The 15,622-nt window shown below is 34.3% G+C and overlaps 1 protein-coding gene across 1 annotated transcript; it reads left to right on the top strand.

The window, feature by feature from the left end:
• The first annotated feature begins 1,045 nt into the window (after window positions 1-1,045).
• Window positions 1,046-7,137, top strand: LOC143068238 (uncharacterized). Its single transcript, XM_076242180.1, has 4 exons — window positions 1,046-2,211; window positions 4,843-4,939; window positions 5,480-5,594; window positions 6,590-7,137. The coding sequence occupies exons 1-4, from the start codon at window positions 1,056-1,058 to the stop codon at window positions 6,800-6,802; spliced, it is 1,581 nt and encodes a 526-aa protein (XP_076098295.1). The 5' UTR covers window positions 1,046-1,055; the 3' UTR covers window positions 6,803-7,137.
• The last annotated feature ends 8,485 nt before the right edge of the window (window positions 7,138-15,622 follow it).

Below are 15,622 nucleotides of genomic sequence, written 5' to 3'. Positions count from 1 at the left end.
TTGTTTAATAGCTTAATTGAGGTCTGAAACTGGCATATTAGTTACAGTTACTGCTAGTTGTCCTTTGTTATTAATGTATTATTGTCATTTTGCTACTTTCTTTTGTTACGTATTCTGACATCATACTCGGACTCCTTTTCAACTGAGTTTTACTGTACGTTTTGCTGTTTGTGGTTGTCTTTTTTTTACATTTGCAAGAAGTATAGGGGGGGGGGGGTTGATATCTCACAAAACATGTTTAACCCCGCTGCATTTTTGCGTCTGTCCCAAGTCAGGAGCTTTTACCGGTCTTTGTAAGTCTTGTATGATTTTTAGTTCATTTGAATGTTTAGTATGACGTTCAAAATCACTGTACTGTTGGATTGTGTCGCTGTGTTGAAGACCCATTAGTGACTTTCGGTTAGTTTTTTCCTCTGTGGTAACTCTTCTTTCGTTTAAACAAACTTCAGTCATTACTTTACCGTCGGACGTTTATTTGTAGTTCAAGGACACAGTTATCGTTCTTTGGTTTTCGTTGACATGAATATATTCCCTAGTTGAACAGTGTATTACATTTGTTTTGATTCACTTTCCCAATTTATTTCTAAATGCTTAATGCATGCAATATAAAGTAAGGGGATGGAATTACATGTTGAAAATATTTGGGTGCTAAATCTTTATGTTAAGTAGTGATTTGGTGCAGTTAAAAAAGGTCAACAATTAGTATATCAGAAGTTGCCAAACTGAATTTTACACCCCTTTAACACAGAATTGTTAATATTTTGAGTTAGAGCTGATAAAAATTTCTATAATTTAATATTATTTGTCCCAATAGTAGTACACTACACTATAAAACTCTTTTGAGATAGAGCAGGTGCGATTTTGTTAATTTGAATTCATTGTCTATTGGAAATGCCCTTCGAAATAACTGTGTTCTCGAGCCAAATATTATTATTGAATTCACAAACTTCTTTTGAAACATAATCAGATGACTGTGTTTTCTATATAAACTAAAACATAATTGGTATATTAACTGGAACTCTATTTCTTTCTAAAACAGAATGACGACGTTGCTAATGTTGATCAATTTCACAACAATCTATCTGCCTTATTCAGGTAGCCAGAATTCAACATCAAACTATCCGCCATATACAGGTAGTCAGAATTCCACAACAGAATTTACACCTTACACAGGTAGACATAGTTCCACAACAGAATTAACACCTTACACAGCTAAACAGAATTCCACAACAAACTCCGTGCCTTATACAGGTAGTCAGAATTCCACAACAGACTATCTGCCTAATACAGGAAGTCAGAATTCCAAAACAAACTTTCTGCCTTATACAAGTAGTCAGAATTCCACATCAAACTATCCGCCTGATACAGGTAGTCAGGATTCAACAACCATCTCTCTATCTGATACAGGTAGTCAGGATTCAACAACCGACTCTCTGCCGGATACAGGTAGTCAGGATTCAACAACCAACTCTCTACCTGATACAGGTAGTCAGGATTCAACAACCTACTTTCTGCCTGATACAGGTAGTCAGGATTCAACAACCGACTTTCTACTTGAAACAGGTAGTCAGGATTCAACAACCGACTCTCTACCTGATACAGATAGTCAGGATTCAACAACCGACTCTATACCTGATACAGGTAGTCAGGATTCAACATCCGACTCTATACCTGATACAGGTAGTCAGGATTCAACAACCGACTTTCTGCCTGATACAGGTAGTCAGGATTCAACAACCGACTCTCTACCTGATACAGGTAGTCAGGATTCAACATCCGACTCTCTACCTGATACAGGTAGTCAGGATTCAACAACCGACTTTCTGCCTGATACAGGTAGTCAAGATTCAACAACAGAATCCCTGCCGTATTCATTAAGCGAGACTTCCACAATTTTGACGACACTTTTGTTCGGCAAAATCAGTAATGCATGCGGTGCCGCGCCCTATGTTAATGCAGCAAATGTTGCAATTAACCGTAATCAAGCGATATACAAGTGTTACACGGGATATATTTTGGCGGGACGTTTTAATAACCTTGTATGTTTCAATGGGGATTGGAGAGGCAACTTACCAATCTGCAAATTGCAAAACATACAACCTATAGGAACTGTTACCACACCTAAAATAATTGTTACCACACCTATAGGGATTGCCATCAAACCTATAACAATTGACAACAAACCGGAAATTAACAACCATATTCAGTCTGGTAAGTGATGCATTCTTCTAGCTATCGATAACATCTTCCTCTTGATAGACTTCTTCTGTTTATCGATATCACCGTCCGGCTTATAGACCTCTTCTTCTCTATCGATAACATTGTCCACAATAGACTTTGTCTGGCTATCGATAACATCGCCTCTTTATAGAATTGTTCTGGCTATTGATAACATCTTCCTCTTAATAGACTTAATCTGTCTATCGATAACATCTTCCTCTTAATAGACTTCTTCTGGGCAATCGATAACATCTTCCTCTTAATAGACTTCTCCTGGCTATCGATAACATCTTCCTCTTAATATACTTCTCCTGGCTATCGGTATCATTTTCCTCTTTATAGAATTCTTCTGGCTTTCGATAACATCTTCTTCTTAATAGACTTCTGGCTATCGATAACATCTTCCTCTTAAAAGACTTCTTCTGGCCATCGATAACATCTTCCTCTTAATAGACTTCTACTGGCTATCGATAACATCTTCCTTTTAATAGTCTTCATCTGCTTATCGATAAAATCGTCTCTTTATAGAATTATCCTGGCTATCGATAACATCGTCTCTTTATAGAATTCTCCTGGTTATCGATAACATCGCCTCTTTATAGAATTCTCCTGGCTATTGATAACATCTTCCTCTTAATAGACTTCTCCTGGCTATCGATAACATCTTCCTTTTAATAGACTTTTCCTGGTTAACGATAACATTTTCCTTTTAATAGACTTCTCCTGGCTATCGATAACATCTTCCTTTTAATAGACCTCTCCTGGTTATCGATAACATCGACTCTTTATATAATTCTTCTTGCTATCGATAACATCTTCCTCTTAATAGACTTCTCCTGGCTATCGATAACATCTTCCTCTTCATAGACTTGTCCTGGCTATCGATAACATCTTCCTCTTAATAGACTTCTACTGGCTATCGATATCTTCTTCCTCTTTATAGAATTCTTCTGGCTTTTGATAACATCTTCTTAATAGACTTCTGGCTATCGATAAATCGATAACATCTTCCTCTTAATAGACTTCTCCTGGCTATCGATTACATCTTCCTCTTAATAGACTTCTCCTGGCTATCGATAACATCTTCCTCTTAATAGATTTTTTACTATCGATAACATCTTCCTCTTAATAGATTTTTCCTGGCTATCGATAACATTTTCCTTTTAATAGACTTCTCCTGGTTATCGATAAAATCGTCTCTTTATAGAATTCTCCTGGCTATCGATAACATCGTCTCTTTATAGACTTCTTCTGGATATCGATATGATCGTCCTCTTAATAGACTTCTCCTGGATATCGATTACATCTCCCCCTTAATAAACTTCTCCTGGCTTTCGATAACATCTACATCTTAATAGACTTATTTTGTCTACCAAGAACATCTTCCTCTTAATAGACTTCTTCTGGCTATCGATAACATCTTCCTCTTAATAGACTTCTACTGGCTATCGATAACATCTTCCTTTTAATAGACTTCATCTGGTTATCGATAACATCGTCTCTTTATAGAATTATCCTGGCTATCGATAACATCGTCTCTTTATAGAATTCTCCTGGCTATCGATAACATCGCTTCTTTATAGAATTCTCCTGGCTATCGATAACATCTTCCTCTTAATAGACTTCTCCTGGCTATCGATAACATCTTCCTTTTAATAGACTTCTCCTGGTTATCGATAACATCGTCTCTTTATAGAATTCTCCTTGCTATCGATAACATCTTTCTCTTAATAGACTTCTCCTGGCTATCGATAACATCTTCCTCTGAATAGACTTCTCCTGGCTATCGATAACATCTTCCTCTTAATAGACTTCTTCTGGCTATCGATAACATCTTCCTCTTAATAGACTTCTCCTGGCTATCGATAACATCTTCCTCTTAATAGACTTCTCCTGGCTATCGATAACATCTTCCTCTTAATAGACTTCTCCTGGCTATCGATAACATCCTCTTCTTAATAGACTTCTCCTGGCTATCGATAACATCTTCCTCTTAATAGACTTCTGGCTATCGGTAAATCGATAACATCTTCCTCTTAATAGACTTCTCCTGGCTATCGATAACATCGTCTCTTTATAGAATTCTTCTGGCTATCGATAACATCTTCCTCTTAATAGACTTCTCCTGGCTATCGATAACATCTTCCTCTTAATAGACTTCTCCTGGCTATCGATAACATCGTCTCTTTATAGACTTCTCCTGGCTATCGATAACATAGTCTCTTTACAGACTTATTGTCTACCGATAACATCTTCCTCCTAATAGCATTTGTCTGGCTATCGAAATCATCGTCTTCTCAATAATTTTCTTCATTTTTTATATGTATGATAGATTTTAAAGAAGCCGATCAATGTCAGGGTGGAGTTATATATTTCAATTCCTCGTTACAACGAATTAGTTAATCGTTATACTAAGATTTATTATTATTAAGCTCGTTTAAATGAAGAAATATACCAGTTGAATAAAACATATTGCATTTAAATGAAAAGTTTTTGCAACCAATACCATGCTATAAGTAACTGGTATATTGTTTGTTTAAGAGGTATTAATTTGTTCTTAGATTAAAATATGCTTTGTTGAAGTTAATTGTTCATGATATAAAGTATTTATTTATCTTTCAGTTCCTTTATGGTTGTTGATTATTCTTGGAGCAGTTGGCGTGTGTGCGGCCTTGTTATTTTTGTGCTGTATGTTAGCATGTTGTCTCAAATGTTTGGGGTAATTATATCAAATTCTGTCATTAGGTTTACAGATTCAAATATCATTCCGATCTTTCAACATGTCAAAGAAGATCATTTACAAATGTTTTGTGTACTTTAATATGTAGAACACTGTGAATTTATACATCCCTATACTAGAGTACAAGTTAGATAAAATTGATAATTTCTGTAATTTTGTAATTTGCCATTATCAAATGTTGTTTACTAATGTTCATGCATTTGATGGTTAAATGTGACCCTTGAGATTTAGTGTATTATAACAAAGTTCTTACGTTTTATAGACTTTTATGCAGAATATATGGAAAATACAATATATGATATTTGTACCGACAAATAATATTGAATATATATATATATATATATATATATATATATATATATATATATATATATATATATATATATATATATATACAGTAATTCGTTTGATAGGTGGTGTATGAGAGTCTTAAAAAAAAACATCACTAAAAAATTGCTCAATCCTCCAATACAGATGTCAACATTATTTTCTTATTTATTTTTCACATATTGAATTCAGGTGTTGGCATATGAGATCTAATGGAGATAAAGGTAGCTTTTGGAGTCGACGTGACAACCGAATACATAATGACCCCTCGAATAGGACAAACAATATGGCGACCGCGAAGAACAAGGTAACAATTCATTAAAACAATACTAGACTTATGAATTTATCTATTGGACGCAATTTGCATCCACATAGTACCAAGCCCAACAATGGTGACTGGGAATAGAAAAATTGTCATTTTCTTTTGGTAAGAACCCATGCAACTTCTCTCGTCTGTTGCATTGCCAATTTTCTATCCCTATCCAATACACCTCATTTTCCAGTGGTGGTCAAAATGTCCCGTCCTTCATCCTTCTCGCCCCTATTACTGGAATTTAACATTACATGTATTGTTAATTTTTTTCTGTCCGCAACATGAATTCAATATTTGCCACTGGACGTTGAACAACCAACAATCAACCATAACAAACGAATCGTTATTACAGCACGAACTATACATCTGAAATGCCAAAGAACCTTAACTTTTTATTCGGACCGGAATCGTTTCCTGGGTTTACAAAGGCTCGGCATGAGAAAATGTGAAACAATTCAAATCGACCATTTGAGTTATGCTTAATTAATAAGCACGACACACAGTAATCAACGACAACCACTAAATTACAGGTCCATAACGAGTGTAGCCGGGCTAAACGCGTTGATGAGCGTTTAACTTTCTCATAACCCTATATATAGCTAGACAATGCAGTAACAGCAAAACAGTATAATAAACCGTAAAACATCCATTTGAAAGTACCAAACTCATTATATTAACATGGAGAAAATGAAAACAATTTAAAAATGACAATCAAAACCTCATACAGTACCGATTTGAGAGTATTCGCATCCCCTGTAAGCTAGTTCAAAGATGATAACAACTAATGAAGTAATGAAGTTGTACAAAACTTAAATATCAATCAGTACACATCCGACGGATTTAGTATAAAAACATCATAAACAATGGCAAGTAAGCTATTTACATATAAGTGATAACTTTCAAAATCAATGTTCTTGACAACAGAGAGAAAAAAAGCTTTGCATCACATTAAGTGATACGTGAGACTCTATTGATGATTTTTTTTTCAGACAACAAAAACTGTACATGGAAATCTTAAATCCAATAAGAATTCACAATTGACAAATACTAGTATTGTTCCTGAGAAGAAACTTTCTACTGCTTACCAACCACCAGGATACGCGAAATTTATTGAAGCGAAACAAAGAGCAGCAAAACCACCGGCAGACAAATGGATGCCACACAAAAAAGATGTGCGGCCTAACAATACAAGTACTAAATGATTTAGATTTACAAGTGTATCTGTATTTTAGGCTTATTGACCTTATGGAACGTTGTTCCTTGATTTATTCTATAGTGTGATTTCAGAAATGATGAGCGAATGCCTGTATATATGTAAAGTCTCGTTTAGTGAGAGAGTGCCAAATTGTTATAGTTTTTAGTCTCGAGCAAGGGAGGAGAGAGGTAGGATGAAAAATGTTTTTCTACATTTTGTTTAGTTGTAATCTATATCCTTCATATTATTTTCTACTCTAATCGGTCTTGATTTTTTTATAAGATTATTCTAACATATTTTACATAAATGTCATCCTTTCCTGCTTTTTTTTCCGAAGTTTCATCCTAGACTTCCCTTATCCCCTTAAAATCAAATGGAAGCTCCCTAATGAAAAATAGTTCTAAAAATTCTTAATGAATTGTAAATATGTAGAACTGCTAATGTATATATGGGAGCTTATTTATGCCAAATCACTTTGTAGTGGTCTTTTTCGTAAGATAAATTCAATTTGACTGATCATGATATGTAATTTATGTAAACGAATTTTGATATAAACATAAAAAAATGTGTGTTTTATGATAATTCCAGCTGTAATTTGTGTTTAACATCATTTAACGTAACCGGGTTAGAGACACAGATAACATATACAGAAGAAGAAGTTGTACGATGAAATCCAGGAAATATTGTACTCTATTGATGTTAATTTAGTTTCCGATACTTGACCTTCCCTAGAATTGTCGATATTTGAAAAGTCAAATATGGGTGTATAGCATTGATAAATTAACTTATCCTTTTTCCTGTTCATCAATCGAATTCTACTTCAAGAGAATGTCGTTTTATTTATTGTTTAAACGACAAATTGTTTGTATCAATAAACAATCATTTATGAAAACAATGAAAACACTTATAGTTATATTACTCTAGCGTCAGTAGTTTGAGAGCAAAATCAGTATTAGTAATTCAATTTTGATTTAAAGCGTTGTTATTGTTATTTTTTTGTTCTAGATATATTGATTGTTGATGTTTCAGCAGCGTCTACTGACATTGGTGTAGTGGTTAGTGTATCGGACGTCTAACACAAAGGTTCCTTGTTCGATTCCCGGTCAGTCTCTTCCTTGACACCATTTGCGAGTATGGTCTTGAGGAAACTATGATAGTCCGTCGGAATGGGACGATAAATGGCTGACCCATGTTAAGAGAGAGCCATATCTCTTGCACGTAAAAGACACCCTTGTAGATTTCGAAAATGAGCAGGGTAATGCCGCTACAAGGCAGCATTCGCACCCGCAAAGTGGAAAGGGATTAATATAAGTTGCAAAACTTATTTCCTAATACACTATAAATTTATATGTTTAAAATAAAAATAAAATAAATAAAATACTGACTTTTCTGATCAGTTCAGTCACTTAAATTAAAAATGTTTAAAAAAAGTATTTGTTTCACTCAAAGGATCAACATCTGAAGTAATTTCAGAAATTTGATATGAAAAGCAGGAAAATGGCTCTTGTGTGATGAACATCTGTGAAATTTGTTTCACTACCTCTTCTGAAATACCGCCGAACATGAATTGAAATTTCACGTTCGGACGAAAATGAATCATTCAAAAATATTTATATGAAACTATACAACGATTAAAGAGTGGCATAAGATACAACAAGCTTATTATGGATATCTAATCAAACTGATCATAAGTCAAAAAGAAACTGACAACGACAGGGCATAAAGAGAGGGAAGAAAAAAGGAGAAGACAAACAACACTATACAAAACCAAACCTAGAAAACTAACGACGCAGCAATTGAAAAAAAAAAAAACAACATAAAAAATGAAGGCCGAATAATTATGTTGTGCTTACATGACGCCCTGGTTCATTTGGTCTTTTTATTTTAATGTGTCGCTAAACATTAAAATTAGAAGGTGTGGTAAGATTACAAATGAGACACCTCACCAGGCATATAAACATTTCTTGACCTTCCCACAAATGATACAAGAATACGAGGATGAGATATGATTGCCAATGAGACAACTCTTAGTCCCCACCAGAAATAAAATGCCATATAAGTCACCGTACAGCCTTTTACAATGAGCAAAGTATATTTTACTGTATCTGGGTCTCCCTAAATCATATTTTGAATACAGGTCTTCTCTATAGCAATTCCTATTCATTTCTTCATTTAATGCATCCGTTAAATCGAAAACCCAAATCAAACAACAAAACGCTCGCTAACCTGCTTTTAAGGTATTGTTTTGCGAACACTTGCGAACACACATACAAAGACATACCATTTGACAAAGATGAGATTTTGGCAAATAACAAGTCCTTCATGGCTTCAATGAACATTACATTGAACAGCAAATCTTACCTTGTTTGTATTGAATACCTAAAATTCACAAAATTCCGTTCAAACAATGGTACATTGCCGGCTCATCTGCATGTTCCACTAGAGAATTGTCCATTAGATTGACTAAAATTCTGTCCGTAGTGAAAGAGGGTCTTCAGGAATAGCGTACATCATCATGTTTATGACTTTATGACTTGTATGACTTTGTATTTTGGAACATAAAATTTTGAAAGTTGTAATTTTACTACATCAACAAAATGTACGTAATGTTGTATTGTTATATCATATGACAGATAACAATAAGACATTTTACTAAGTAAAAACAGAGCAATTATATAGATTACGGATGGCACTTCAAGACAATACCACCGTTCTAATAGACGTATACTGTTTTATAGAAATATATATACAAATGAAAAGTATACGTTATATACATTGGACGCTGTATATGTTAACTTTTTTTTTTTTTTAGATATGTACATGTAGTTGAGATTTGAATAAAATTAAAAAAAAAAAATCTAAAGATACGGAATCACTTTTCTTTCTTTTAGTATTTTTTTTTCTTCTCATTAAAGAAATAAATTATAGATAATTCTTCATTTGTTGTTTTTTATTCTATAAAACACCGACACGAAACAAGCAAAATATACTAAACACTGGACAAAAGAAACGTTACATAGACGGGTTTGTTTTTGTATTTATAAATGTAACGTTTCTTTTGTCCAACAATATATCCACACAGATTCATATTTTGATCATGCATATGAAGTCCGCGAATGACAATTCAACAGGACAATTTATCAGCATGCAATCAGTTGAAATAGTGCGTTAAAAAAACGTACTTATTTCTTTAAAGGATTTCGGAAAAAAAAATATTATAGAAGATTAATTCTACTCATCAGAGTTTGTTAAGATGCATATTTTCGAAGGAAGTGTCAAAAACATGGGGGAATGGGGCCGGACAGTGGGTGGCCTTAATACTAGGAAAATCCCCCAAAAATAATAAAATATATTTTGTCACGGAATTACATTATATCCATGACTAGAAACTTACGTACATATTATGTTGTTTTGTATCTGTATTCCAAGACTTTTATGTATTCTGTAAACAGTGCAATATGACCATCAAATTGTTACATTGATAGAAGTTAGTGGTATACATTTGACAAATCGATAAAATTATAAGTGAGTTAAGCACGACCGTAAGATCCGTTACGAACAGCTGTTCTATTTTCATTTTTAAAGTTACGTACAGCTTCTCGTTTTTTTAAAAAAAGTTGTATATATTACCATTATATCGTTATTTTATCTCCAGAACACTTGATATTTGTGTTGTTCTATATATCTCACAGACAATTACCAATTTTCTCTATCGACAATGCTTCCGATCAAAAGAATTTGAGAAACATAAAATCTTATCGATACTGCCATCTACCATATTGGGCGGTCCGTAACGGAATGTACGGACGACCGCTTTCCCCCAGTGACCTTAGTAGCAATATACCAACTTCACCTGTATATGGGATATACATTTCCAAACTTATTCGCTATTCAAGAGCTTGCAGCTCCTTCTCAGACTTTGTAAAACGTCATTAGTGTCTGACCAGAAAGTTGACGAACCAGGGGTATGTCAAAGAATTAACGTCTCGTCCTTTTCTAAAAAAGTTCATCGGAAGGTACCAAGACCTTGCTGATAAATTTTCCGTATCAACTTCACAAATAATACATGACGGTCTTGATGTGTAGATTCTGCGTACTGACGTTGTTTATAATCTTAACTACGTTTTATATTGTCCTTTTATTTGTCTTTCAAGTTGTTTAATTATTAATATTACTTTTACTGTTTGTATATATAAAAAAGAAGATGTGGTATGATTGCCAATGAGACAACTCTTCACAAGAGACCACAATGACACAAAATTAACAACTATAGGTCACCGTACGCATGGTCTGTTTTATGTGATATTCATTTGACGTGGCTTGGTACCTACATTGTATACAAAATGAATGTGTTTGTATTATCTTTCATTTTTGCTGGTGTGTTTAGTATATGCGACTTTTGTGTGGTTCATTGTTTCGCTGTACTTTTAAAGATCCCGGCATTATGTTATTGTTCTATTATATGTCATTATGTATTGTTCGATGATAAATTTGATAATAATTTGAACGAATTATTCCATTCGCGTAGTAGTATTAATCATAAATTTTAATGAAAAATTATTTTTAAATCAACGAATGACGGACTCAGGATCACATTCGAACTACATTAATACCAAATTGACACAAAGGTGTATGCCTGTGGATTTTTAATGACACAAAGGTGTATGCCTGTGGATTTTTATTTTTTACAGCGAATTCATTAATCATCAGTTCCTTTTTAGGCAAATGAAACAAGTGAAACTGCGAGCTACTGCTCACTGATGATACCCCCGCCGCAAGTGGATAATATTAATAGTGTAAAAATATGCAAGTGTTCGGTAAACAGGAAGTTGTCGAGTGATGAATCTGAAAACGCATCACACGGTATAGCTGACTTATAAAAATCCTGAAACCAAATTTCAGAAATCCTTGTATTGTAGTTCCTGAGAAAAATGTGACGAAAATTTTTAACTTGGTTATCATGTGTAAAATCATACAAGTGTTCGGTAAATAGGAAGTTGTCGAGTGATGAATCTGAAAACGCATCACACGGTATAGCTGACTTATATAAATCCTGAAACCAAATTTCAGAAATCCTTGTATTGTAGTTCCTGAGAAAAATGTGACGAAAATTTTCAACTTGGCTATCATGTGTAAAATCATACAAGTGTTCGGTAAACAGAAAGTTGTCGAGTGATGAATCTGAAAACGCATCACACGGTATAGCTGACTTATATAAATCCTGAAACCAAATTTCAGAAATCCTTGTATTGTAGTTCCTGAGAAAAATGTGACGAAAATTTTCAACTTGGCTATCATGTGTAAAATCAGACAAGTGTTCGGTAAACAGGAAGTTGTCAAGTGATGAATCTGAAAACGCATCACACGGTATAGCTGACTTATATAAATCCTGAAACCAAATTTCAGAAATCCTTGTATTGTAGTTCCTGAGAAAAATGTGACGAAAATTTTCAACTTGGCTATCATGTGTAAAATCAGACAAGTGTTCGGTAAACAGGAAGTTGTCAAGTGATGAATCTGAAAACGCATCACACGGTATGGCTGACATATATAAATGTTGATACCAAATTACAGAAAGGGTGGATGTGTAGTTCCTGAGAAAAATGTGACGAAAGTTTCATGGGACGGACTGACTGACTGACGGACGGACTGACGGACTGATGGACGGACGGACGGACTGACAGACAGAGGTAAAACAGTATACCCCCCCTTTTTTAAAGCGGGGGTATAATTATCATATTAATTGAAAAATAGTAACACTTTAAGAGATTGATTTTACAAGAAATCAGTTTCATTTATTTTCTATTTCAATTTTTAAAAATTCTTCTCAAGTTAAACAACTTGAATAAAGTGTTTTAACCGACAAAAATACCAAAAAAGTACTTGTATCATACATTATGATACTTCAAGAATGATTATCAGTCCATAAGGAAGCGGCTAGCCAAATAGTAACAGCTCTGCTCCGACATGTTTAGAATATTAAAGCTCGATTTGAATTTTCAGTGTATATAGTGGAACTGTCCAAAGTGATGAAATTAAGATTTCAACTCTCAAACGCAAATCTGAGCTCAAAGCATTTTTGACTATTCTGTTTACACGCTTTATGATCATACGCTTACACAAAAAATACAGTTTTAATTTCTAAAGTTATTGGTCAGAAAATTCAATTAGTGTGTGTTTACACAGAATAATATTAACAAAACCCCAGCAAAATAGCCGAAACCTGGGTACGGTATCAGAGCTTTGTCACAAACAGATAGATTCCTCCACATTTTTCTTCTAAATGTTTAGTTTTGTTAAATTTTCGCACTGACATTTATTTTGCAAGGTACTAGCGAACATTTGTATGTACGGAAAACTGTGTGTGTGTCTCTCTGTACATTGACTGATTTTGCTTCAAAAAATTGCCACATAAATTATCTGTCTAATAAAACTGCTAGATGCAAACGCACGGACATGGTGCAATTTCATACGTTTTATGCGATAAACAATGCTGAATATCTTTTCGTGGATACATCTTTGCGTATTTTAAAATACCTTAAGCAATAATAAAAAAAACTATACGTTGAATTACTACATGTACGTGCCTTCAAATCTTCCCTAGAACTTAGAATAAACGCAATATCATACTAAATAAGTTTTCTCTAACTGTATTGTTCGTTCCTCCAAATATGTCGACTTTGTTGTGCGTTTTTAAATAATCGCTGTACAGTTCGTTGACAAAACCGTCACAAATCACTTTCTTACTTTGGTATTTGAGATGTCATTGGTTACCCTTTTTCTGTATTTTATTGTATTTTTTTGTTAACTTATAGTCAAAGAAGTTGAACATGTGACCTCAAAGTGGGTTTCGTTAGATCTCCCACGCGACATATCAGAAAACGGGAGCGATGAGAGATCGGTTTTTAATTAGATTGATGCAATGCCAAATATAAGCAAACAGTATCAAGAGGACGTACGATCTTTGTGGTCTCATAAGCGTGTATATATTGTAAAAATGTTAAGTGATGTTCTTATTTAACAGGTACAGCAAAACTTTCTACATTGTAGCCATTTTTTTTATCTATGAAAAAGTTTGCAAAGGCCTAGAGTGAGTGAGAAATTTACTAGTAGATATAGATATAGGAAGATGTGGTTTGAGTACCAATGAGACAACTCTCCATCCAAATAACAAATTTTCTTTTTCCGACCGGTAGTAAAACCTGGTCGAAGTTGGTCAACCCTATAGCTATGTGGGACGTAAAAGTACGCCATCACGTCTGGTCGGAATGGGAATACATTTTAACAAGATCCAATGTCTTGTGTAATAAGAGCACCATGCTCACTACACTGTACGAACCCTTGCAAAAACTTTATGAGGGGTCCATAAATGGCCTGTTTCAAGACAATATTTGTGTCCTTATTTTATCCAGTGGAACTTCAAACTTCCCTGACGTGATTCCAGAGAGCCTGGAACTTCAAACCTCCCTGACGTGATTCCAGAGAGCCTGGAACTTCAAATCTCCCTGACGTGATTCCAGAGAGCCTGGAACTTCAAACTTCCCTGACGTGATTCCAGAGAGCCTCTTTCCAGGGCTTACGTTAAGCAATCAATAATCAACCATTACGTACGCGTGTCATTAACAAATACAGGGATCCAGCAAATGTTCAGTATCAACTTTGAAACGTTTACAAATATAAAAAAAAAAACATAATCGAAGAAAGCAAACCAGCTAATATTAAGAATTATCTCTTCATCGTTATATCTCCACATTAAGAAAAAAGTATTAGTGCTGGTTATAAGTTACATCTTCATTGTATATATATATTATTTAGCCTTAATGTAACTCTGTTGTCATCCTTGACCCCCTTATACCCGCCTCTGAGATTCAGGCCAAAAGCCTATAATTCATTGATTGTTTTTGATTGCTGTCTATATAAAAAAAGATGTGGATATTGAGACAACACTCCACAAGAAATCGCACGACACAAAAGTGAACAGCTATAGGTCACCGTACGGCCTTCAATAATGAGAAGCCCATACCGCATAGTCAGCTTTTAAACACATCGAAATGACAAATGTAAAACAATTCAAACGAGAAAACTTCGGTCTAATTTGTGCACAAAATGGTAAACCAAAAGGTATAACCACTGTATTACACGTTCCTGGCTTCGGACAGGCACATACATAATATGGCGACATTAAACATGAATTAGCGAACACACAACCTGTATACACAAAAATGTATGTTTAAAAAATTATGAGGCACGAGATACATTAAGTTTTGAATATTTAATAATACCGAGCACGTTTTATCATTGATATCGTCGTGCATTTTGTTTTTACGTTTGTGTATAAAATGTCACGTATTTGAAAAACCTTTTAGTATGTAATGAGTATTATGGGAAAGAATATATTGGAGCAAAATATCCGAAGAATAGATATTGGATTTTCTTAAAAAGTATCAATTCTTTACTGTCTGAACTCAGTGGTACAGGGTGTGTTCGATTCGAACTCGTCAACGTCCGGATTCATCTGTATCGGGGTTATATAGGGTGAAGTTGCCTGTCATTTACTAGTCTCGGTTATCCAGACGCTTGAATTTTACAAATCAAAGTATATTCATAATGCGTCTGGGTGATCCATTAAATGAAGCTCATTATATATGGAAAAGTGTGAAAACAATAGTTAAGATGTAAAGGCAGGAGAAATAAAAGCAAGAATAAGTACTCAAACGTACATATTCCAAGCCAAAAAAAGCTAAGTTCGATCCAAAAGTTAACCCGATGTGTACAATCTGTCAACAGGGAAATGAAGATCTAGAACATTTTATTCTACACTGCAAAG

The sequence above is a fragment of the Mytilus galloprovincialis genome, chromosome 1 (genome assembly GCF_965363235.1).
Source record: "Mytilus galloprovincialis chromosome 1, xbMytGall1.hap1.1, whole genome shotgun sequence".
In the NCBI taxonomy this organism is placed as follows: Eukaryota; Metazoa; Mollusca; class Bivalvia; order Mytilida; family Mytilidae; genus Mytilus; species Mytilus galloprovincialis.
Note: the sequence above shows the minus strand (reverse complement) of the source record. Positions and strands in the feature narration are given on the sequence as shown.